This window comes from Psittacula echo (assembly GCF_963264785.1).
Source record: "Psittacula echo genome assembly, chromosome: 4".
NCBI lineage: Eukaryota > Metazoa > Chordata > Aves > Psittaciformes > Psittacidae > Psittacula > Psittacula echo.
In genome coordinates this window covers 108,706,825-108,732,372 of record NC_137738.1, presented here as the reverse complement: position 1 = coordinate 108,732,372, position 25,548 = coordinate 108,706,825, and the positions used below count along the sequence as shown (strand labels likewise).

The window sequence follows — 25,548 nt, the reverse complement described above, 5'->3', positions numbered from 1 at the left end:
CAAGGGCACGAAAGAAACAATCTCACTACATTTTAATACGAACTCTTTTGAGGTTCTGTCATCAGAGTAACAGCTGCTTAATACTTGAGTGAGGTTTCTTTAGCCTGACAGTATTTTATTTTACAGCCCAGAATACTTGTGGAAAACACCTTCCACATTTAAAACTAAAAGCACAGTTATTTGGTCACAGTCACAGCGCATCTGCTTCAGGCCTGGATTCATTCAGCAGCACAACGGTGACTTGCCAAGATTAGAGTCAGAAAAGTCCTCCCTCCGAATGCCGAAGGAAGCAGCAGCAAGCCAGATCTATGCTTCTGCTATTCCACTGACAGTCACTCTAGAATTAAAAGCTTTGAATATTGATTCCATTTTCACTACTGCACTCCAATTAAAAGAACGTCTAAACATGGCCACCAACACTTCAGACAGATGCTCTTAGGACCTGGCCAGGAACTTGGATGCAGCAGAGAATGGAAAACACTCCTTTCACACATTGTAGCCAGCACCTGTTTCTGCTCACTTTCTCTTTTCCCGGTTATTTCCTCAGCTGCTTCCCTTAGCACTTCCCACCTTTCCACTCACCCAGACATGGCATGCCACTTGAAGTGGGAACAGCATCCATTGTTCAGGAGAAAAGGCTTCCTGCAGTCCTGGACCGAGCCAAGTGTCAGCAGAGCAAACCAGCCAAAGCTCAGGATGACTGCCCCTGCTTCCAGCCTGTACCTGCAAGCTGACGGCACTGAGCGCCAAGCTGTGAGATGGGGAACTTTTAACAACCTAAGCTTCCCTATCCCCTGTGGGGACCTGCCAGCACACAGCATGTGGCTCAGCAGGTACAGCCAGCTCTCAGCTCACAGTCTTCTGCCTGCTTGCTGCCTTTTGCATACTCTTTGGCCTGCCTTGGCGAGGTTTGCATCCAGTTTAACAAACACTTTGTTACAGCAGAGCAATGCTGCTAATTAGGGCAAGTGACAGCGCCTCCATCTCAGCTCTGGGACTGTTTGTGACGAAGAATTTTGTCAGTTGTAACAAGGAGTCCAACAAATAACAGCCTGAAGCTGCCACACTTCACAGACTCCTAGAATCCCAGGTTGTAAGGGACCTCAAAGATCAGCTGGTTCAACTTCTCTAGGCAAAGCATGACCTAGACTAGATGGCCCAGCACCCTGTCCAGCTGAACCTTAACAGTGTCCAACACTGGGGAGTCACCACTTCCCTGGGAGATTATTCCAATAGCTGGTTGTTCCCATGGTGAAAAATTTTCCCCTTGTGTCCAGTTGGGATACCCCCAGGAGAATTTGTGCCCATCAACCCTTGTCTTTTCCATGGGACTCCCTGTAAAAGGACTTTCTGTCTTCTTTGTACTGACCCTTTAAACACACTGAAACAGTTCTGCTTGTTAATCTATCGCAGCACCCTGCTCCTGGAGCAGCCGGCTCATGTACAAACTCGCTCAACACTGCATGTAGGACAGGTATTAGGCTTAAACAAAACACTGCCAGGTTTCAAAGCACAGAAACAAGAACTGCTTCCCAACGGCTCTCAGCCTTGCCCTTCAGCCTTCCTAGGGGCAAACAGTGCCTTCCAGCTCTGGAGGCTCTGCAATGAAGCACTTCGACCCAGCACTGCAAACAAGGAGAGTGCCTAGACTCTACCCAGGTTGGCAGATCACAAAGGAGCATTAGCCAACAGCTGAGACATCTGTATAGCAAAGTAAAGCCAGATCCTGGCATGCATGGAGATGCTGATATGCCTGGAGGCATCCCACCCATACGGGATCCCCCCTTCCCATAGACACACCTGTATGCCTGGAGGACAGCCTCAAGATCCAGACACCCAAGGACATGGGGACATTCTCCCCCTCAGGGGCATCGGGAACACGCACACATGGAGACAAGGACGCTCTTTCCCTGAGGATCAGTTCATACACCGAGGATAATCCTGCCTCTCACTAAAGCAGGGTCACAGGATCCCCCTCCCCAAGGCCACAGATGGATTCCTAAAAGGTACCCCTGTGCAAGGTATGGGAACCATGGCAGAGCACACAAAGACAAGCCTGCCTTGGGGACAGGCATGAGAATATCTCCCACGTGGGCGCACCCCCACACCGCGGTGGGTCGCCAAGACACGGAAGCACGGACACGTGCCCTGGGGAAACCTTGGAAGGGGATATGGACATGTCAGAGATCCTCCTGCGCGATTCACGGGCCGCGGGGAAAACACCCTGGCATGAGACACAGGGAGAGCTCCGCGGCGGCAGCCCCACCTCACACCTGCGGCGGAGACCGGAACGCCCCCCACCCGTACCTCAGACACCCCTCCCCGGTAACAGCCCGTTTCTCGCAGCCGCTCCCCGCTGACACCGAGGCCGCACCGCCCGGTGACCCCCACCCCACGACACCCTGCCCTGCCCAGCCGCAGACGCGCCCCATCACAGGCCCGTCCTCACGCGTGCCCCCCTCTGGGACACCGCGCCCCGCACCACCACCCTCATGGGAAAGCACCCCACCCCGAGAGACCGCGCCCACTCCCCCGCCGCCGCGCCCGTCCTCCCGGCGCGGGAGGCGGCAGCAGCCGCCGCGGGGCCCCGTCTCACCCGCGGGCGGTGGGCGGCAGGACGGGCTGTACTTGGCGGCCGCCGTGAAGCGCCCCAGGCTGCCGATAGCACGCACCGCGGCCGCCATCTTTCCTGCGCGCTAGGTCGAATGAGGGAGAGGCCGCTCTGGGGCTTGGCCGCGCCGTCCCCGCCCTGCCCGCGGCTGCCTTAGGAGCTGCCTGTCCGCTCCGCCACCGCCGGCTCCCACCTTCCTCTCTCTTCGCCGCTCAGCGCTTGGTCTCGGACGTTTCTGTTATGTACCGAGCGGGAACGGCGGGCGGGAGAGCTCGGGTAAGGGGCTATGGGATAGGTGGAATTCCTCAGGCGGGTGGCTGGTGTGCTGGCCAGAGGGTGGGGCGAGCGCGGGGTCCTTAGTGAGTGGCGGCGCGGTGGTGGTGGTAGTGGTAGTGCGGGCGGAGGTGAGCGTGTGTGTGTGGGGCGGTCGGGGATTGGGTCAAATGTGTTGTTGTGTGGTATCGTGTGATGTTGTGTGTCCCCGCCCCCGGTGGAGGGGGCTGTAGCTGTGCTGTATGTGAGGGACAGGTGTGTATGTGTGGTTGTTGCTGAGTTTCGGGGTGTCCGGTGAGTGAGTGGGGTGTTCGTGGCTGAGGAGTGGGTGCGTCGTGGGTCCGGGCTCTGCGTGGGGTGGAAAGCCTTGGCCAGGTTCCTTTTGCGTGTGGAGGGCGCTTCGGGATGCTGGGGAGCAGCTGGCTTCTGAGAGCGCGGGGGACAGAGCGTGGGACGGGGGAGGTCAGCGAGAGCACTGCGAGGAGAGCGGCTGTGCGGTAGTGCGTCTGGTTTGGGAACCTGGAGAGGACCAGTTCTGTTGGTTGGGCAGAGATTTGGGTTTGTTCAACCTGGAGAAGAGAAGGCTCCAGGAAGACCTTAGAGCAGCTTCTAGTGCCCAGAGCGGCTGACAAGAAAGCTGGAGAGGGGCTTTAGACAAGGGCCTGTAGGGACAGGACAAGGGGAATGGCTTTAACCTGACAGAGGGAAGATTGAGATAAGATTTTAGGAAGAAGTTGTTCCCTGTGAGGGTGGTGAGGCCCTGGCACAGGGTGCCCAGAGAAGCTGTGGCTGCCCCATCCCTGGCAGTGTTCAAGGCCAGGTTGGACGGGTCTTGGAGCATCCTGGTCCAGTGGAAGGTGTCCCTGCCCCCTGTGGCAGGGGGTTGGAACTGGATGAGCTTTAAGGTCCTTTCTAATGCAAACCATTCTGTGATTCTCTGAAAATCTTCAGCATGGTGTGGGGAGGAAGCCTGGCACATGTGGAGGAAGAGTGCTGTGGCAGAGAACTGATCCAGAGAAGGATGGCAGTGAGAAAGTCTGTTTTCTAGATCTCTGCTGATGAACTTCAGATAAGGATCTTTTTGTAGGAAAAACTCTATTTTGGAATGAGCTTTGGGAAAAGGTACCAACTCATTCTGCTTCCCGTGGGGATACACAGCAGAAGTTATTGAGGTTAAAACGAGGGGTAGTGGCATAATGTGCCAAGGAGAGCGTGTCAGGAGAGTCACACTGGCAGTAAGATTAGCCAGGCACTTGGACAATTTTCCAGTAGAGAAGAGGTGAAACAGTTACTGGGAGGGGAATTGAAAACTGCGCCAGCTGCTGTTCATATAGTGCTGGGTCACTGTGGAGGTGACTATTTACAGGAACATTTGAAGGCCACGGTCATAAGCCAGGCTCTTCGTGCATTCAGAAAGTGCAGAAGGAAGTAATTCTCCCAGCTGCTGCCCTCAGAGTGTCTTCTGTTTCTTCACTTTTTAGCTCTGTGTGAAGCAGGCAGATTGTTTGAAACTATTCTGAATTGACCAGATTGGACTAATACCAGCCTTTCTCCAGCTCTCTAGATAGCAAAATGAGTTGCATGCTGACCTACGCCATCAGGAACCTCCCTGCTTCCTCAGCATGGGCTGCCAGGGGCTGTAAGTATCTTTACATTTATGGAAAGCTTGACTTGGGAGGTCATACAGTTCTGGTTTAAGTGTTGGGGTTGGGACAGATGCTGTATCTGAATCTCTGTTCTGTTGTCATCATAGAGATGACTTCTTTAAAAGTAATTCAGTGTTGTCATATTTGTCAGTTCCCACATTAGGTGTGGGAGGAACATCATGTAATATGAACTGTCTTAGTTTTGTGAGCAAACTAAAAAATACCTCAGGGGTGTTTAGGTGCAGTTGTCTTACTATGACCTTATCATATGTTTCGAACAGTTCTTACAGAAACTAGAAATGTTTTTAAACGTTTCAGGTTTGACATGCCCTATTTTTTTGTTTCTCGTTTTTCAGTTGTTCGATCACTCAGCTGTTCTTTGCCGTTACAAGCAGCAGGTAAAGTTAAACCACCAGGAATCTCAGTGGGTCTGTGCTAGAGGAGATGATTTTTAAAGCTGCGTCCTTTTTCAGAGTCTCATTCTACCTAAATCTCAGAAGTGCAGTGCAGACTGCCTTAAGGCTCCGGGAGGACCAGGGGCCGACAAGAAAACTGGGGAGGTGCTTTGGCAAGGGTGCATAGCAATGGGACAAGGGGGAATGGCTTTAAACTGACAGAAAGGAGATTTAGGTTAGAGATTAGGCAGAAGTTCTTCCCTGCTAGAGTGATGAGGCCCTGTCACAGGTTGCCCAGAGGAGCTGTGGCTGCCCCATCCCTGGCAGTGTTCAAGGCCAGGTTGGACAAGGCTTGGAGCAACCTGCTCTAGTGGAAGGTGTCCCTGCCTAAGGCAGGGGGGGTTGGAACTGGATGAGCTTTAAGGTCTTTTCCAACCCAAACCATTCTATGATTCTGTAAGTAGTCTTAGTGCTCCACAAAAGCTGCAAATAAGTAAAATTGCAGGTAAACTGTTGTTTGCAGCAGAATACTCTCAGCCTCTGCATACTGCTCATTCTCAGCAGCTCTGCCCAGTCCAGAGCTCAGCCCCATCATCACCTGTCAGTTTGCTATTTCTAGAACTTAAACTGAGATGCTAAGCTCAGAGTGTAAAATCCGTCTGGGCACAAGCAGATCACTTACCCAGAGGGGAGGAGATTGTCCATGACAAGGAGAAGCTTGTGGAATTAGCTTTGGACTCCAGCAAGACCAGTAAGAGGCTCAGGTTTTGTCAGAGCTGCTCAGCACACGCGGTTACACAGGTTTTTAGCTGTGGCCCTTAGCTAGTGGCTGGGGTGATCCAGCATTCTGGGGTTCACTGGGGGTTGTTGCTCAGGTGACATACTCTAAGCTGGGTGGGTTTTGGAAACAGGCCTAGACAGTAGCTCCCCATCGTCTTCTTGGCTTTACACAGAGAACCAAGAGCAGTGTCAGAGTTCCATCCTCACTTCCTTAAGCAAAGTATTTAGCTGCACTTAATTTGCTTTTATGTGTCTCCATCCTTTTCCTGCTTGGAAAAGAAACTGCCCCCATGCTGCCATATACGCTCGCTAAGATATGCAGGCCTGATTGCATTAGTACATTCTCATTAAACTCCTTGTTAATTATCACTCCAGAAGAGTTCTGGCAGTGGCCTGTTGAGCAACACTGTGTCGTGACATGCTTTAACTTGAACCTGAGGTGCTTGGACACCTTATGGAGAAGTAGCAAGTTACCCACAGCAACTATACACACTACTCTTTTTAATGCTTTCCTCTGAGAGTGAAAGTTAGTTAACTTCTTGAGCTGTATTTTGATTTCCCTTGAATCATCTCACCTTCTCACCTTTACCATGCAGCAAGAGCACGCACATAGGTGGTTACTGTGGAAGGTAGGTTGCCCTTTGCAGTTCTTGCTACTCCCCAAGCAAGAGATCTTATTCAGACTTTGAATTCGGCCTGCGTCATTTGTACTGTAAGCTGTGCAACATTTTCAGAGGTGTTGCTTCATGCATTATTCTTGTCAGTGGTAGCAGAGACTGGGAGTTAGGTGCCTAGAGAGCAGTACCGTTGCGTCAGTGTAGCTGCAGATGAATCTGCTGATGAGGGATGTACCATCTGCTGATGGGGAATGCTGTTAAATCTTTTTTCACAGATTACATAATTAGCCAGAGACAAGATTACAGCCAGGTGACCTACCTATTCTGCTAATGGCTTACTCACCAAAAGAGACTAATTTCCCTAGTTTTGTAGTACTTTTTACAGGGTCTTAATTTAAGCTTGCTGGTATTCTTGTTAACATTGCTTTTCTCTTACTAGTCCAGCCTAAGAGTAAGAAGACCTTAGCCAAAAATGGTGTGAAGAATATTGTTGTGGTGGAGGGTGTCCGTATTCCATTTTTGCAGTCTGGCACCACGTAAGTATGAAAATAAGAAGATAAATGCTGACTTGATTAATAGTATATTCTTTTCTGTGAAAAGAGTTGGCTGACTTGTTCATTTTAATGTAGTTATTATGCCTAAAGGTATTGAGGAGGCAGTAAGTCAGGCTGCTGTGGTTATTCCAGCTTAGGCTAATGAAAAAACATGGTCTGAAGAAGATTGTCCATGTGTATGAGTTCTGAGTGAGGATTTATGCTGCATGTCTAGAAGAAGCTGTTGATGAATCTATAGCAGATAAAGCAATGCATTTCACAGAATTGCAGGACATGTGCAGAGTCTGCTGTAGACTCTTCCTAGACTGTTATGCCACCAGATTCCTAACTGAATTAAGACCAGACCTAGCTCTTAGGATGGACAGAGTATTTATTCTGTTAGTGCTGTTTTTCAATGTTTTTAGTACAGCAATTACCTGGTGGCCTATATAGAGTCTTCACAACCTGGGTTATGAACTGTTTGATTATGAGTGCAGTAGAGCATTTCTGGCATGTCACTGGCTCTTTGCTGCTGATGTGTGCTTACTGCAGTGAAGTAGACCTCTGAATTGGTTTCTGACACCCCTAAGTATGTTCTCCTCTAACTTCCAGGTACGTGGATCTTATGCCACATGACCTAGCAAGAGCAGCACTGCAGTAAGTAAATAAAATAGTTGAAGGGCCCAGAAAACTCGTTGGGGTCCCAGTGTTGGTACAGTAGCTTCAACAGATTTGAAAGCCAAGGCTCTAGCTTTGTCTCTAAACAAAACCATCCAGGCACTTCATTTTTCATGGTCCACCACAACCTTCATAGGTAGCTTAAGCAGTAGGGCTTACAACAGACTTGTGCTCTAAAGTGTCTTGTTACAAAGAGTTGATATTGTTCTCCTACTTGGCAAATTTTAGTTAATTTGAACTCTGTAGTTTCCTAAATACAGAGATCATAGCTACTGTCTGTTGAGGTGTACTTATAACTCATGGGAAAAACAACCTGAAAAAAACCCCTGCCATTTAGAGAAAACTAAATGGCAACAAGAATAACAAGCAGATTCTATAATCTTGCCTGTCTCTTCCATTCTGGAGTGATTTGACAAAACCTGTAGGCCATTAGCTGTGAGTTTGGTTGGTTGGGGAGCAAGGCAAAGTGCTGTTAAAATGAGAGGAGGCTTTACTGGGTGCATGGGGAAGGAGATTTCGAGGCCCAAGGAAAATGCTGATTTGGTTAACAGGCACTGTGTTAGTCACATGTGAGGCCTGTGCCCTGGATGATGGGGTTTTAGTGTGCTGCAGGAAAAAGGGGAGTGGCTTTAAACTGACCAAGGGGAGATTTACATGAGCTCTTAGGCAGAAGCTCTTCCCTGTGAGGGTGGTGAGGCCCTGGCACAGGGTGCCCAGAGAAGCTGTGCCTGCCCCATCCCTGACAGTGTTCAACACCAGGTTGGACAGGGCTTGGAGCATCCTGGTCTAGTGGAAGGTATTCCTGCCTGTGGCAGGAGAGTTGGACTAGGTGACCTTTTAGGTCCCTTCTAACCCAAACCATTCTAGGAGTCTAGGTTTCGAGTGCCTTTAGTTTCATCTTTCTTTGGTATTTTGTAGTACATGAAAACAAGTAGTAGAACATGTAGTACATGAAAACAAGTTTGAATCCTAGGGGCCTCAAATCGCTGCTGGCAGTGGGATTTGCTGTGCTGGCCTGTTTGTTGAGTTCTTCTGTCAAATCATACAATATGTTTTCTAATACTTTTCACATTGCTTATTTTTTCTGTGCACCTTTATTGCAGTTTTATGTGTTCCTACATCAAAGTTAATTTGCTTTATTATCTCTTAAAGCCCTCTTCCTTTAATTTTGATGTCAGAATACCCCAAATTGGGGAAAATACTAACAACCATTTTAGGGAGGGGCGAGGGTGTAGTGTAGTTGTTTTCATAAAATTCTGTAATCATTTGTAGTGATATTATTGCCATGATTACTTGCAGTCTGTAGTCAGTTACATTTTCATTAAGTACAGATAAACACAGGATTTCCTCCTGACGTGGCTCTGTTGTTGCACTGTTCTCCAGCTAAGCTGCTGGAAAGGGGATGTCTGAGGGCTGCGATAAGTTTATTGCTTATGTGATGCAAATATTGTTTGTTGTAATCTTCTTAGGGGGTTACTGAACCGGACCAGTGTCCCAAGGGATATTGTGGACTACATTGTTTATGGCACAGTTATCCAGGAGGTGAAAACAAGTAACGTGGCCAGAGAGGTGGGTTATGTGCAGCATTTCCCCTGTGATTCTGATTGCTGCTGCTAGTATGAAGATGACAAATGCTTGCAAAAAAGAAAATTCCAGTATTATTGTTCATTTAAATGTGATTTGAGACTTGGGCAGCTCTGTCTGTCAAATAACTGTGTGGGATCCTGTCTCCTGTTGAAATCTGCCTTAGACCAATATATTTTAATGCTTGATTCTTCCCTGAAGGGGAAGGTTTTGTTAAGGACTGTTGATCACTCAGCTTTTAACTACCAATGGGACTCAAATGCTGCCTTGCCTGAGGTACTTGGAAGGGCCAGAGTGTGCTGTGATAGATTGCTTTACTGTGGTATTTTGGTATTTATTTATTTTACTTGGCCATTAGATGAGGCTCTTGAGTGATTTGAAAGGGAGTAGCTTAGCTGCTCTTTTCGTTGGCAGTCAGAAAACAAAATTCACATATTATACATGCATATTATACTCCCCTGAAGTAATGTTACAGAGGTGGCATGTGATTTTTCTGTAACCTCGAACCTCTGCTGTTGTTCTCTGCAACTGGACAAAACCATGATGTAACCTGGGCTGTAAAGAGGCCATTGTGAAGCTCTCCAGTTCCATTTTACCCTTGTATATGCAAATACTTGCTTTGGTCATGTGCCAGTCAGATGAGGCTGCGGTATAATTTTAACTTGGGAACAACTGTTGAACTTTAAACTAGTTGGCCACGTCTCAGCTGAGGCAGGTCTTGCTGGGAGCAGTTCTGCAGTGCGCGGCTGTGCTCTCAGTTGGGTCAAGTAAGATGCTGCATTCTGAACTGTAGGAAATGTTTTCTGTTCTGTGCAAAATGACTCACGGTGCCTTGTACTGAGGGATGTAAAATCCTTTCACGTGTTGCCTTAAGCAAATAAGCTGAAGCAAAAATGATGTCAAGTAGTTGGAAAATTCAAACTGTGTGGTGTGAAGTTGTGATTAGTTTGTCTCTTTATTAGTGGGGGGGGCAGCGACTATCTGCATAATGCAATTGAGAGCCTGGGCAGCTGCCATCTCCTCCTGTTCCCAGCATCTGGGGAGGGAATGAGCGGCTGCAGGGACTGGCTGAATGAAACTTCAATGTGCTTATTTTCAGCTTAGTCTGGAAAGGTGTGTTGCTGGGCAGAAGGTAGCTCTGACCTGTGGAGCAAAAGGTGCAGGTTTTAACAGCCAGTCTTTGTTGCTCATAGGCTGCCTTGGGAGCTGGTTTCTCTGACAAAACTCCAGCCCATACAGTCACCATGGCTTGCATTTCTTCAAACCAGGCTATGACCACAGGTATGTTGGCTGGAAGAACAAGCTGTGGGTTTGAGGAGGAGCTCAGCAACTCCTCTACATCCTGCATCTAACTTGCAGTGCTTCATGTGTATAAGTAAGCATCTGAAGAATGCTTTTTTGTTCAAAAACCAACAAAATATTCTATGAATTGGATGTCTGCTGTAGACCTGCCAGCAGCTTCATAGCTTTTGCATTCAGCAGTAGTCCCTGCTCAGTGACGGTGATAGCTTGGGAGGCAAAGGCTGCATCATGATCTGGAAGTTCACCTTTCATCTAAACAGAGAAAAATAAATTGAGACCTGGTCTCAGAATGCTGGGTGTGTTCTTCTCCCAACTGCTCTGTGTGACAGACAGAAGTGGAAGCAAAGTTTCAAAAGTAGTATGATTCAGAAAATGTCTGTGCAGCCCGTTCAGTCACTGAAGCAGAGTTGTATAACCTGGCCAAAGCCAGAGGCTAAAGGAAATAAAATGTATTATCCAAGGCATTAATGGGTCAGTGTCACTTCTCCCTGCAGCTCTCACAGGCAACTCTGTCTCGTTCTGCAGGCGTGGGTATGATTGCAGCTGGACAGTGCGATGTCGTTGTAGCAGGGGGTGTGGAGTTAATGTCAGATGTTCCCATTCGGCACAGTAGGAAGATGAGGAAGACAATGCTGACTCTTAACCGAGCCAAGACCTTGGGCCAAAAGCTCGCCCTGATTTCCAAAATTCGCCCCGACTACTTTGCTCCTGAGGTAATCTTTTTTTCAGGCATTAAGATACTCAGCTAAACTGTTTCTCATGGAGGTGCAAAACAGGTTGGCTTAGGTAATTTATTTAGCCCCAGCAGAGAGGATTTAAAAAGGTGGTTGCCTGTGGTTTGCCTGTATTGGATCTTTGTCCTGTACTTTGGGTTAAACCTGCAGTTGATTAATGCATCTCATAGCATTCCTGTCTTTGTCTTCTTACATGTTGGTCTTCAGTAAGCCTACCATCTTTCAAAACCTCCTTCCTTCTTCAACTCCTAGACAAACTGTGCTGGGAAACTAAAGAAGCAGAAGCTTTTCCCCATAAATATAAAACTTTTACAGGGGTCCTAAAGGGTCAGAAGAACTTTATTAGGTAATAGAGGTAATGTGCTTAATATCAGAGAGGAATATCCTCAGTGTATTAATAAAACTGTTTGATTAATGCACCTTAAATATGCCTTTATGACTACTGTTCCTGGCCAAGTCCTGCCAGGTACTGCATGTGTTTAGCTCCCATATTTGGGCACAGGAGTCTGATGGTTAATTGGTGTCAGGACTCTGCTACAGAGGGAGCCACTCTTTTCTGTCTCAGAGGTCATGAGAGAGGTGAATTACAACATGGTGAAGATGGGAAGGGAAAGCGCTTCCCTCCTCACCACAATAAGACTGCTTGTGTCTGGGCTGCCTTTAGCAGGAGCGCAGGAAGCACAATGTACACACAGCAGAGATCCAAAGTCCGAGTAGATATAAAAATTGCAGGCTTAAATGCATGCAGGGATTTCTTGTGTGCTGCTGGAAGAATAAAAACTAAGCTGAAATCACCTGGTTTTGCTCAAGGAGGTATTTGACAAGGAGTTTTAAGATCTCAGGATGTGGTGTTTCACCTTAGCCAGAAATGTCTGGTCCCTTCCCACCTGGTATTCTAGGATTCTATGATCAGCCAACATTTGAACTCCATATAACTGCCCAGGGATGGGTGTTTATGATTGCTAACTTTAATTTTTCTGTTCTGTAGCTTCCAGCTGTGGCAGAGTTCTCCACCAGCGAGACCATGGGGCACTCTGCTGATCGTTTGGCTGCTGCCTTTGCCATATCCCGTTTGGAGCAGGATGAATATGCCCTCCGTTCACACACACTAGCTAAGAAAGCCCAGGATGGAGGGATGCTAGTGGATGTGGTACCCTTCAAAGTGCCAGGTAAAACTGCACATTTCATTGCTAGCATGCACTAGTCCAATGAAGAAATACTTTATTTAGAAAAGGAGATTCATAATGTTCTGTGTATCCAATATGGATTTTAACTCTCTGCTGTTTCTCCCAGGAAAACTACTGACATAAGAGCATGTTTCTAAACGCACATATCTAAACATATCCTTACGCATCTAAATTTTGTCGCACTCACCTCGTATCCATGCTGATGGGGTGATAGAGCATGGAAAATCAGGATAGTGGAACCAAGAATCCCCCTGCTCTTCCAGTCAGGCGAGAGAACCCATCTTTATATGCCAAGCTATAAACAACAAATAGAAAATCCAGTAAAATCTCAGTCTACTGAATCAGGGACTGGGTAGGAAGAGCTGAGACCAACTTCCTACCCAGTTGGTTCAAATTCCTCATATTAGGAAGAAGATCCTCACTGTGAGATTGGTGAGGCCCTGGCACAGGTTGCCCAGAGAAACTGTGGCTGCCCATCCCTGGCAGTGTTCAAGGCCAGGTTGGACAAGGCTTGGAGCAACCTGGTCTAGTGGAAGGTGTCACTGCCCATTGTAGGGGATTGGAACTGAATGAGCTTTAGGGTCTCTTCCAACCCAAACCATTCTGTGATTCTATGATACCTGCTCATTTGGGGCGCTTTTGCACCATAATTAGTTTCCTAGAAAGACCTTACTTTTGTAGACTGTTGGTTATGATCTTTATACTAAAATTGGGAATTTATGGTAATACCATAAATTGATTAATGGACTTTCCTTTTTTTTTCCCTTCTCCCACTTGTCATAAAAAGCAATTTTCTGAATTCCCCTGCCACAGACACAATGACACACACATTTGATGTGCAAATTCATGTGTGTTGCTGACTTTCATAGTTGAAATAATGCTTTTTATTTTTTGTCAACAGGCAAAGAAACAGTTACCAAAGATAACGGGATCCGTCCTTCCTCATTGGAGCAGATGGGCAAGCTGAAGCCAGCTTTTGTCAAGCCCTACGGAACCGTCACACCTGCTAACTCCTCCTTCCTGGTAATGCATGTTCCCATCGCTGTTAGCCTAGGGGGAAAACTCTCCAGGTTACCCTCTGCCTCACACAGGCATGTAGATCAAGCTGCTGTAACCTGTGGGAAAGAATTTTCTCCTTTGGTGAACTTGGATTTTTTTGTTTTTAAATGAGTAACTAAACCCCAGAAGCTTTGGTCTGTCTTAACCTGTTTGCTTTCTGTAGCTGCCTCATGAGGATTCAGCATACATTTTTGATGAATCAGTTTTCATGAGGCAATCTTTTTTTTTTTTTTTTTTTTATTTTTAAATCATAGAGTGATTTGAGTTGGAAGAGACCTTAAAGCTCATCCAGTTCCAAACCCCTGCCACGAGCAGGGACACTTTCCACTAGACCAGGTTGCTCCAAGCCCTGTCCAGCCTGGCCTTGAACACTGCCAGGGATGGAGCAGCCACAGCTTCTCTGGGCAACCTGTGCCAGCGCCTCACCACCCTCACAGGGAAGAGCTTCTGCCTAAGATCTCATCTAAATCTTCCCTCTGTCAGGTTAAAGCCATTCCCCCTTGTCCTATCCCTACCGGTCCATATAAAAAGTCCCTCTCCATGTTTCTTGTCAGCCAATTTAGGCACTGGAAGCTGTTCTAAGGTCTCCCCAGATCCTTCTCCATTATGATGAGCTCTCTTCCACATATGCTTCTTTTTCTCTCCTTAGCATTTTTAAAGGAAGTTTTTTTTAGAAGTTTAAGGTAGTTGTGACAGACAGGTGAGGTGTTTCTGAGCCCCCCAGTTCCTGAGACTCAGCAGAAGGTGGTTGCCACTGAAAGTCTCCAGCTGAGGTCTTGAGGTGACTACATTGTTCCTGCATGCAGCCCTCTCAGATTTCTATGTGTTTAAAAGGCTGTTTCACAGTTTCTGATCAACACTTAAAAAGAAGAAAGTAACTACTGCTGGGGCCCTTTCAGCAGCTTGCTATTTACTCCTTAGTGGTTCTGGGGACTTGCATAAGCCTGATGAGGCTGCAGCCTTGATGTAGAAACGGCTGAAATGCTGTTGGTGTGCTCTTGCTGCCAGTCTGTAGGCAGCTGAGGTTGTTATCCCAGAAATTAATTTGGCCACTGTGTGCCAAAGCTGTGATGTTCATTTTTTGCAACGTGGTGAGCCTGTGACATCTTGTATCATCCCAGAACTACATTCTAGGTTTGGGATGGAGCCAGGTGGATAGGTGGGTGGGGTGACCAACTTGTCCATAAGACTGGCAAAGGCTTTTAGGCACCTCTGTATGGGTTTTGACTGTAAGGAAGCGCTTCAGCAATGTGCGTGCCAATGTTGTGTTCCATCCACACACCCATCTGTCAACTCAGTCATGGAGACACAGGGGGATGTCCTGGAAGCCCTGGTAACATCAGGTCCTGTCCTACCAGCTGCTCTACAGAAGGGCTGTCAGGCTCCCTTTGGGTGCAGGGTGTGCTTGTTTGTCAGGCAGATACCTCACTCTTGTCTGCCTCTTTCAGACGGATGGTGCTTCGGCAGTTCTGCTTATGTCTGAGGAGAAGGCTCTGGCACTGGGCTACAAACCAAAGGCCTACCTAAGGTAATAAAGGGCCTGCTCTGCATAGCCTCTGAAGTCCGCTCTCGCTTCTATCTCCTCTTTCTGTTACTAATAGAATTTCTCCTGTGTAGGGATTTCGTGTATGTGTCCCAAGATCCAAAGGACCAGCTGCTACTGGGGTAGGTGCCGATGTTCAAAAGGCCTAACAGTTTGTACTAGCCCAGCAGCCTTGACTTGTCATTATGTCTTTTCTTTTGTGAAGTGTCTCATGAGATGTTAATCTTCAGGCTCTGGCAGAGGTGTGAGAGCTGGTGTGCTAGGTGTGACTTGTGTGGGGGGGTAGTGAATGTGGGAGAGCAGCTGTGGCAGACATACCCACCCTGATGTGCTGGGAGGCATCTCTGTGGTGTTACTAGCAGTGGTTACTTGGGGTTGTGTTTTGGTTAGACAAGCAGAGAGTTGTACCATGGATCTAAGGAATGTAACATGGGTTGCTGTGGAAAAAGGGAGCGATGATGCGATCAAACATATTGATGTAAGACTTCTGCTTCTTAACTCTTCTTCAGTCCAACCTACGCTACTCCCAAAGTGCTGGAGAAGGCGGGTCTGACCATGGCTGATATCGATGTGTTTGAATTCCATGAAGCTTTTGCTGTAAGTACCGAGCACTAGAAGCACTACCCATCCGATCACTGTTCGGGTCAGGCTGGGTATCGGTTGTCGGGTGCTGAGCTGTTGTATTCTCTTCCCTTGTTATTTCCCTTATCATTACTGTGGCAGCAGTAGTGGTTTGTGTTATACCTTTAGTTACTGGTATATGTTCTTGTCTCAACCTGTGGGAGTTACATGCTTTCGATTCTCCTCCCCATCCCTCCGGAAGCAGGGGGAGAAAGGAGGAGGGGGTGAGTGAGTGGCTGCATGGTTCTGAGTTACCAGCTGGGCTTTTAAACCACGACAATACAGCTGGTACAGCTGGAGCACTAAGGATACCTCCAGCTGTAAAAAAGCTGTTCTGTAAGTGGCTGCTTTCGTGTTGGTGAAAGCTCTTGATAAGACCTTCACTAAACGTACATAGGTGTAATTCTACACTGATGTCTGAAGAGAAGTACTGTATATATTTTAAATATATAACATTTTATGTGGACACAATCCATGCTAAGAGTGGCTTTTGTTGCTTGAAGTCACCAAAGGAATACAGATTCTTCTAAAATAATATATAAACAAAAAGAGTTGTACTTCCCCAGGACCCTTGGATGAAAGAAACCACATCACCTGCTAACTGGATTGGGAATCTGTGTTACCATGGTGAGGTGGCTCATTTACTGGATGGCATCTTTCTCTAGCAAAGGTTGAGCTGACATTAACAGGCTGAGCCTTTATTTGGCTGTGTTAGTTTAGTGGTTGTAGCAAGTCCTGGGATATCTCCCGCTTGGTAGCGGGGTCCATAGGTTTTCTTCAGAGCCTGCCCGTTCTCCTTGTTACTATTGCGCTCCCTCTCTCTCAGGGGCAGATCCTGGCTAACCTGAAGGCTATGGATTCAGACTGGTTTGCACAAAACTACATGGGCAGGAAGTCAAAGGTAAGACACAATCGGGACACTTTTATCTTCAGTTTAGTTTAACTTTAGGATTTATTGAGTCCCTTGTTGCGGCAGGGTGTGTGGTGCTGCAAAGCACGGCTTTTGTTGTGTCCCCTCTGAGTTAGCAAATCCCGATGTGAGCAGTTTCTCTGGGAGTGATGGCATTCCCATTGTCGGCAGGAGGTGGAGGTCTAAAGTCATAATAGAAATTATTGGAGATGGGAATTAAAGACAGTGGGAGGGGGCCAGTCCTCCTGCATGCTTTCTGAGAGTTTGGAGTATCCGTGCTGGGCCACAGGTGAGGTGGCAAAGCCTTTAGCACAGCTTTGTCCTGTCTTCAGACACTTATACATGGCAACGGACACTTTGTAGGGCAGCCTGGGATGTCGGAGGTTTGGTGGTGTCAGGAGTAGGTCAAGCAGTCTCCATGCAGGAAGGTGATGGTGTGTGTCCCTCTGTGTCCTCACAGGTTGGAGCCCCTCCTCTGGAGAAGTTCAATACCTGGGGCGGTTCCCTCTCACTGGGCCATCCTTTCGCTGCCACTGGCTGCCGGCTGGTCATTACTGCTGCCCACAGGTTGAAGAAGGAGGGAGGACAGTACGGCCTGGTTGCTGCCTGTGCAGCAGGAGGGCAGGTAATGATGCTCTGGGGTCAGGCACTGTTCCCACTGGAGAGATAGCCACATTTCTGATCCTGGTGGTGCTGTGAAATCCTGTCTTGGCACACCAGGTGGCACTGGGTGTCCCTGACACCCTCTGGCTCTGTTCAGTGGGCTCCCTCTGCCTCATTCCTCTTTAGAGACTCTCCAGCCCAGCTCAGAATCATCAGTTGGGGTTTGTGAATGTCATTCTTCTCACCTTGAGAAGAAAGAACTTAACTAGAAAAATGGGGGTGAGACTCTACCTACAGCTTCTGGGCCTTTTAATGGGAGCCTGGTGCAGGCTGCAGTGACTGGTGGCACTTCCACAGGGACCTGGCATAGCTGGTGCTCTGTATCCCAAGAGTCCTGGCGTTCCTAGCCTGGCCCTTGGGACAGCCTGATGCATTGTCTGGGGGGTACTCCAGTTCCTTGCCCAGCCTGGAGCAGCTCTGCTGTCCCAAAGCCATCAAACTGCTGTTGGCAGAATCCTCTCAGTGAGCCAGTGCTGGATTTTCATCTCCCCTTTTATGTTAAGGTGCTCGGGAGATGGCATCTCCCATCGCAAGCATGTCTGTGATGATTAGTCTTTTCTGTGACCATTCCCTCTCTTTCTCTCTCCTTCCAGGGCCATGCGATGTTAGTGGAGCTTTACCCTCAGTAGTGAGACGAGGGGCTGCTGAGTGGGTATTCATCCATTCTGTGCCTGGCAATGCCATTTCAATGCACTAATAAAACATCCTACAATCCTTCTCAGAAAGGGTTTTTGGTGGCCTTTATAAATAAATCCCTTCTAGCTACTCAGCTGGTAATTTTCAGCTAATGAATGCACTCTAAGAAATATTCCACTTCCAGGAGAGTAAAAGTTAAGGTAGCTTTTAGCCTCTTGTGGCTCCTTGTAACCTCTGTGATTCCTCATGCAACTCTTTAGTAAGCAGGATTTCTCCCACCATGGAGAAGAGGGACGATTCCAAAACCATGTATGGAGAATTGAATTTGGGAATAAGGAGAATGGAAGGTACTGGAGGTCGGTGGGCTGAGGTGGAATTAATGTGGGGAGTAACAACTGTTTTCAGGAACGGGTTCAGGCTGAGTTGGCTGACCTGGTTTTGAAGGAGGAGGTTTGCTGCGTGATGTCCGGACAGCATTGGAATTAGCAAATCACTTCTGAACGAATGAGTGTCTCTGATGTTAACCACAATAAATCATGAAATAAAACAGTCTGGCTTTTTGACTTCCTTCCCTCACCTGACACAGGTTGGGGATGGTTTCTGTGGGGGATGTGCTCTGAGGTGACCCCTTTCCGAAATGGGAGATGGCAGCTCTGAACTCTGACTCAGTGAATCATAAGAGGAGATGCTTTTGAGGGTATTTTGGTGACTTGCTTCTCATAGCACCTTGATCTCACCCTGCCAGCATCTGACGCGGTTGAGATTCAGCAGTGGGGGAGGCACACCTGAGATAAGGGACAGGTGTGACCTTGGATGGTTCTGGCTTCTTCCTGGTTGGAAATCTCGTGCTGCAGTGGGAATCCTGTACTGGGAGGTGGCTGTGGGAGCAAGTGGTAGCTGCATGGATGGTGGGTAAAGGAGGCAATCAGGAACTGCCTGGTTGAGGTGTGAAGGGGCCTGTTCCCTTCTGTGTGTGTCTTTCAAGATAACATAACCTCATGTAGCTGCTTGCTTTGCTGATGTGGACACCAGCCTATCTGCAGCAGTGGGTGCATGGGGGGTGATTTCCCTACTACCAGTCCAGGGGAGTGCTGTGGCTGTGCTGGGGAAGAGCTGTGAATGGGGTTGCCGCAGGGAGCCAAGGCTTGTGTGCTGCTTGGGCTGGGAGGTGAGCCGATACGGTGTGAAATGTTTCCATGGCTCAGGTGAATGTGTGTTGCTGTGTCCTGGGGCAGCCCAAGCAGCTCTGTGGCCCTGTTTGGATGTTGCCTATTCCATAGAGGCTCATTTCCATAGTTCTTTTGGAGGATTTAATCCACCTCTGGGGCTGTGCTGTGGCCTGTCGCAGGCGGTGGCTGGGTTCCTGCATGTTCAGTGGGGCAGGGCTGCTGGTCTTCAGGCTGTGACTCATCCTGGAGGTTCATCCTGCTCCTCCGCTTGCTCTCCCAGTGTCTCTCCTGCCTCCTCACCACGCACCAGGACCCTCACTGCCACCACCATTCTCATCATAGGCGAAGCCGCTCTGTTGTGTCCGTCCCGTCTGTGCAGAGAAGGTGCTGGGGCAAACGGGGCGGGTTGGCTGCAGAGAGCTGGGAGAGGGGACATGGAGAATACCTTTACAGAGCTCCTTCTCTGGCCCTTGGTGCAGATGGACCCCAGCTCTTCTCTTCTCCAACCAGGGGGGGGTCTGACCCTCTGTTACCTGTGTTGGGGAGCCACTCGCAGCCCAGGAGTGCTGCATGCCAGGCAGAGCTGGGCTGCTGGGGCATGCATAGGGCTGTGCCTGCTGAAGGAGGGCCAGGGCAAAGGTTTCTTTCGCTCTCCGTGTGTTTGGCACTGACCTGGAGTGGAGGTGTGAGGTGGAAGGTGGTGAGGAGGAAGGGGTGAGGAAGGGGAAGGGGCCCTGGCTGGGCTGGGGAAGCTGTGCCGTGCTGCTGTGTCCCCTTTGGGCTCACAGTGTGGGTGAAATGGGCAAGCCAGGGCTGATCTCACTTCCTGGGTGTGCCGGGCTCTGCATGCCCATGTGTTGGGATGGGCTGTGGGGATTTGCCACGGTCCCTCACTGGCACCCTGGTGAGCAGCCTCCTTCTGCTGGGGGGCACGGAGCAGGTGGCATGGAGGAGGATGAACACCCTCACCTGCATGCCCCTGGTGGGTGCTACACCACCTGCAGTGGTGGGCAGGGACAATGGCATAGGGTGCTTTGCCGTGGTGGGGAACTGAGGGGGGTATTTGGCTGGCAGGATTTGGGGGGCAAGTCACAGGCATCCTGTCTGATGAAGCCCTGTTTGCAGGGAGCCTGAGCTTCCCCTGTGCCCTGCCTGCTACTCTGCATGGACACTGGGGTGCAGGATGGTGCTGAGGCATCACTGGAGGGATGCCCGATGGCTGAGGTGAGCATGGGCAGGGGCTTGGGGGGCAGGAGACACCCCAAAGATACCTGTGGCTGGGGGACCCCCACAGTGCACAGTGGAGGATGGGGGATCCCCATGGGTGGAGGATGGGGATGCAGGTGCAGCCATCAGCATCAGTGCAGGGATGGGACTGAGGGTCATGTTCAGAGTGGGTAGAGGGGACTGTCGTATGGACACATGTGGAGAACAAGGGCCTCTAGGGACAGGACAAGGGGGCATGACTTTAAACTGACAGAGGGGAGATTGAGATGAGCTCTTAGGCAGAAGTTCTTCCCTGTGAGGGTGGTGAGGCCCTGGCACAGGTTGCCCAGAGCAGCCGTGGCTGCCCCATCCCTGGCAGTGTTCAAGGCCAGGTTGGACGGGGCTTGGAGCAGTCTGGTCTAGTGGAAGGTGTCCCTGCCTGTGGCAGGGGGGGTTGGAACTGGATGAGCTTTAAGGTCCCTCCCAACGCAAACCATCCTGTGATTATATGGAGGAGGCAGCTTGACCCTGTAGTTCCCATGGGGGAGAGGCCAGAGGATGAAGGAACATCCCAGCTCACCCTGTCCTCCCGCTGCAGGAGTCAGAGGAGAAGCAGTGCCCGGTGGCGCAATGGACGGTGGCGGAGGCGGGCGCCTGGCTGGCTGCGCGCAGCGGGACCGGGGAGCTGGTGGAGCTGGCACATGAGCACGACGTCTCGGGCCGGGTCCTGCTGCGGCTGACGGAGGGGACCCTGCGGCGCATGGGGGTGACCCCGCGGAGCCGGCGCCGGGAGCTGCTGCGGGAGCTGCTGCAACTGCGGCTGCAGCAGGAGCTCGAGGAGCTGCTGAGCATCGTTGGCCGTGAGCATCCCCACACCAGATGTGGATTGGGGGGGGTGTCACTGGTTCCCTGGGTGGATGGTGGTCACCATCACCTCTCCTCAGAGTGAAGACAGTGTCACTGTGGATGTCCTGGAGACTGCAGGAGGAGAGATGATGCCATCGAAGGACAAAGCAGCAGCTGGGACTGAGCACTTGATACAGGAGTGGCGCTGGAGGGTGCCTTGAGGTGACTGTGTCCCCCCTGGAGAAGCCCAAAGCTGGTTAGAAGAGGTGGCCACCGGGCCCTGGGTGGCACAAGTTGAAGGGTGGCTGCCGGCTCCCATGGGGTCCTATCGGCTCTGGCACACTGGGGGCACCCTACCAGCCCCCCCCAGATCCTGCTGCAACCGTGAGGCAGCCCAGCCGCAGGAGTGACCCTCCAGTCTGTCTCTCTCTCTGTCTGTGGCATAGGGCATAGGGTGACAAGCTCCCAAGTTGCTCTGTAGGGGAAACCTGTCTCCTCGGTGCCCTGGGGCTGGCAGGAGCAGGGCAGCAGAGGCCAGCACAGAGCTGGTCTCAATAAACAGTGTCCTGGTTAAGTACAGAGGGGTCCCCACACTGAGGACCTAGAAAAGGGCTGAAAGCCCAAACCCACCGCGCCACAGCCCAGGACAGGGAGTCTGCAGCCTCCTCTGCCCTGGTATTTTCCTGGCCCTAAACTTCTGTACTGGTGCAAAGGGCTGGCTGTGAGCTGAGGGGCAGGATCCATCTCCAGGACCTGATTCTCCAGGGAAGAAGAGGGGGCAAGCACTCCTTCCTCCTACACTACCCTGCTGTGGTCTCCCAAGTCTCATGAGGTCCAAGGATCTGGCTGCATCCTGTGGACCCCCCGTAGTCTGGCACCCTGCATCCTGGTACTGACACTATCTATGCGTGCTTCCTGTGCTGGAAAACGTGGTGGAGTTGAGCAAGCAGCTCGGTTGAGCCGAGGGACAGGGCAGAGTTTGCTCTCTCCTTATCTTAGTGCAGACCATGGGCAGATTGAAAGTTTACTTTGTTTTTCACCTTGGCTTGTGAAAATGGCATTCTGTTTCCCAGAAATAAAATATCTTCCTGGAAAGGGCTCAGACAGCCCACAAAACTGAATTGGCTCCTCAGGCTCATGTGTTTTCACACAAAAAGCCTCACTTCTCTCTTCCTAGGTGAAGACTTTATCCTCCAAAGCTCTCTTGAAGATGGAGGATGCCAAGAGGTGCTGCTTTGGCAGGTCTTCCTGCAGGAACCAGCCTCAGGGGGCTTCCAGTGCTCCTAGACCAGTGTGAGTGGGGCTGCAGCATATCCCACCGGGCAGTCAGAGGGATACAGAAAAGCACAGACTGCCACCAGGGCCTGACCTGCACTCAGCCAAGCCTGGAGCAAGAGATCACTTGCCTTGGGCAGCCTATAGGAGGGGTCCCGCAGGGGCAGAGGAACCCTCTTCTGCTGCAGAGACCTCACCCATGGGAGCCCATTGAGTGCCTCGAATGGCTGTGGTGCAAAACCAGCACAAAACACATGGAGGGGATGCTGACTAGTTGGGATCTTGGAATGATTTGGGTTGGAAGCTCATCTAAAAGCTCATCAAGTTCCAGCCCCCTGCCACGGGCAGGGACACCTTCCACTCGACCAGGTTGCTCCAAGCCCCGTCCAACCTGGCCTTGAACACTGCCAGGGATGGGGCAGCCACAGCTTCTCTGGGCAACCTGTGCCAGGGCCTCAGCACCCTCACAGGGAAGAACTTCTGCCTAAGATCTCATCTCAATCTCCCCTCTGTCAGGTTAAAGCCATTCCCCCTTGTCCTGTCCCTACAGCCCTTGTCAAAAGCCCCTCTCCAGATTTCTTGTTCCCCCTTTTAGGCACTGGAAGTTGCTTTAATGTCAAATTGCTCACGTTCTTCTCCTCTGGGCCGCTGTCACTCCAGCCTCCACCCATGCTGTTTTGCTCAGCTCCAAGCAGCTGACAAGTTTCATTTTTGCACTCTTGTGAAAATGGCGTGGTTTCCAGTAAATTGGGAGACTTCTTGCTATCTCCATTATAAAAAAGAAGGAAACCATGTCATAAACCTGGGCTGTATAAAAGCAGGGCTTCCGACAGGCTGATTCCAGTCTGGGAGCTGCTGAGCACCGGAGGCAGATGGTAGGACCTTGATAGTTAAGCTTTGGGGGGGAGGTGGTGAGGGGTGGTAAGGGATCGGCATAAAGTAGGGATCTTGTCTGTCTTCTGCATAATATTTCATGGGTTTTACCATCTCCTGAGAGATGACACGGAAGGGAAAAAGGGGGTTTAGGATGAATGGTCCCTGCTCTGAGTCTGGGATGCAGGAAACAGCCTTTGCTTGCCGGCCTGTTTGAAGAAGCTTAGGGGACCCGTGTGGGCTGCAGGAGTTGAACTGGGAGGGTAGGGAGGAGGCGGTGGGGTCACTGCAGGAACCTGCGGGGAAGGAAGAGGGATCTGGGGCTATTCAGGGGTAGACTGATGCCTTCAGGGGAGCAAAGCCTGGTTTCAGGAACTGGCTGCACTGCTGGGTGGGGAGGGACCTGCTCCCTGCTCTGGGGTCAGATCCCTCGCAGAGCCCCTTCCCTGCTGCGAGCTGGGGAACGCTTCCGCACCCAGCGCTGGTCCTGCCCACCCCGAACACGACCCAGTCCCACGGTGGGCCAGGATGGGCGCGCTCGCCCCGAGCAGAGCGTGCCGGGGCAGGGAGCCGAGGCGGCTGCGGAACGGGGCAGGCACCTACATCCTGCTGACGTTTGCTTCTGGGCTCCGGAGACAGGCGGCTGGGCAGGGACGTGCCTGGGCCAGAGGAGAGGTGGAAGGCAGCCCTGCAGGCGCTCCTATAGCCCAGGAAGCTGAAACGGATAATTTGGGGAGCATCACTGATGATAATCTTTTCAGTGGCATGCGCTCTGTCATCTCTAACAGGGGTGCAGAAGCAATGGGTGCTGGGGTGCAGTCCTTGGGCTGGTGGCGTGGGCAGCTTGGGCAGTGGTGCCTGCCTCCTGTCCCGCTCATTAGGGAGTGTGGCAGCACTGGGGTAACTAACGAGGGGCAGTTGTGGGACACCCTGCCCTGTTCCCAAGGCTAGGGGGAGAATTTTTCCTTCCCCCCGCCATGGAGTGATGGTGGGATTCACCTCTCCCAGCCCCTCCTACAGTCTAAATTTCACCACCCAAAGTGCTCTGGTCCCTTGCACAGCCTCTCAAAGGCACAAGCTCTTCCAGAGCCCGGCTCCCCTGGGGCAGGGATGGGGAAACCACTCTTGAGGGGGCTGTTCCCATGAAGCAGAATGCAGGCAGTCCTGCTGTAGGTCATGCTGCCAGCCTTACTGCTTCCCTTATTTGCTTGCTAGGAAGAAAGCAATCTCGAGTTATTCCAGAAATACACTTAATAGTCCTCTTTCTGCACTAACACAAAGGCATGTGCCTTTTTTCCTTTTTCTTGAAGAAGTATGAAGCCATGCTGGGACTTCAAAGCCTGGTTAAGTGTTCAAGGCCAGGTTGGATGGGGCTTTGAGCAACCTGGTCTAGTGGAAGGTGTTCCCTCCCATGGCATGGGGTTGGAACTAGATGAGCTTTAATGTTCCTTCCAACCCAAACCGTTCTAGGATTTGATGATTCAAAGTGTGCCTGTGTGCTAGTTGAGGGTCCAGCTGGGCTGGAGTTAATGTCTGCTATTGTAGCTCTGCAATGCTGTTTTGGGCATCTGAGCCTAAAACAGCATTGGTAATGGGCCAACAAGCATGAAGCTGGGAGGGGATAGAACCAGGATAGGTGGCCTGAGTGGACTGAGCCGCACGGCACTGGGCTCAGCAGTCAAAGTTGGGGCAAAAATATGGCCACTGCCATAAAAAATAATCAAAAGTACTTTTTGAAATATATTAGCAATAAAAGGAGGGCCAAGGAGAACCTCCACCCTCTACTGGATCCTGAGAATGAGGAAAAGGCTGAAGTACTTAATGCTGCCTTTGCCTCAGTCTTTAAAAGTCACAGCAGCCATCTTCATGTTCATTAAGGCAAAGTCCTGGGTCCTGCATTTGGGTCACAACAACCTCCCGCAACATTACAGGCTTGGGGAAGAGTGGCTGGGAAGCTGCTCAGCGGAAAAGAACCTGGGGGTGCTGACTGGCAGCTGCTGAACATGAGCTGCTTGTGCCCAGGCAGCCAAGTTGGCCAATGGCTTCCTGGCCTGTATCAGCAAATAGTGTGGCAGCAGGGCCAGGGCAGTGATCATACCCCTGTACTCAGCACTGGTGAGGCTGCACCTCAAATCCTGTATTCAGTTCTGGGCCCCTCACTACAAAAGAGACATTGAGGTGCTGGAGCAGGTCCAGAGAAGGGCAACATTGCCGGTGAAGGGTCTGGAGCACAAGTGTGATGGGGAACAGCTGAGGGATCTGGGTTTGTTTAGTCTGGAGAAGAGAAAGCTTAAGGGGCACCTTATTGCTCTCTACAACTGCCTGAAAGGAGGCAGCTCTCCTCTCCAAAGTAGCAAGTGACAGGACAAGAGGAAACAGCCTCAAACTGTGCCACGGGAGGTTTAGA

The 25,548-nt window shown here is 50.3% G+C and overlaps 2 protein-coding genes across 9 annotated transcripts in view; one reads left to right on the top strand and one right to left on the bottom strand.

Moving 5' to 3' along the window:
• HADHA (hydroxyacyl-CoA dehydrogenase trifunctional multienzyme complex subunit alpha) overlaps window positions 1–2,803 on the bottom strand; it is a 28,912-nt gene extending 26,109 nt beyond the window's left edge. For 2 of the 3 annotated variants that reach the window (XR_013956687.1, XM_080616549.1), the window contains exon 1: window positions 2,597–2,803. Coding sequence is in view for 1 of the 3 variants with exons in the window: in XM_080616549.1 (XP_080472675.1) it covers window positions 2,597–2,684 (88 nt within the window). In the remaining 2 variants the exon portion in view is untranslated. The remainder of the gene's footprint in view (window positions 1–2,596) is intronic. The other variant, XM_080616550.1, reaches the window with a different exon arrangement.
• HADHB (hydroxyacyl-CoA dehydrogenase trifunctional multienzyme complex subunit beta) lies at window positions 2,775–18,298 on the top strand. Of its 6 annotated transcripts, none has more exons than XM_080616552.1 (16): window positions 2,775–2,887; window positions 4,441–4,523; window positions 4,887–4,928; window positions 6,762–6,858; window positions 7,468–7,512; window positions 9,003–9,102; window positions 10,311–10,398; window positions 10,945–11,132; window positions 12,142–12,322; window positions 13,242–13,363; window positions 14,848–14,927; window positions 15,017–15,064; window positions 15,452–15,539; window positions 16,390–16,464; window positions 16,934–17,098; window positions 18,178–18,298. In XM_080616552.1, the coding sequence occupies exons 2-16, from the start codon at window positions 4,457–4,459 to the stop codon at window positions 18,256–18,258; spliced, it is 1,467 nt and encodes a 488-aa protein (XP_080472678.1). In that variant the 5' UTR covers window positions 2,775–2,887; window positions 4,441–4,456; the 3' UTR covers window positions 18,259–18,298. The 6 variants fall into 6 exon arrangements, with proteins under 6 accessions (XP_080472678.1, XP_080472677.1, XP_080472680.1 ...); XM_080616551.1 differs by lacking the exon at window positions 2,775–2,887 and adding an exon at window positions 2,966–3,015; XM_080616554.1 differs by lacking the exon at window positions 2,775–2,887 and adding an exon at window positions 2,966–3,015 and having other exon boundaries at window positions 17,730–18,279.
• The last annotated feature ends 7,250 nt before the right edge of the window (window positions 18,299–25,548 follow it).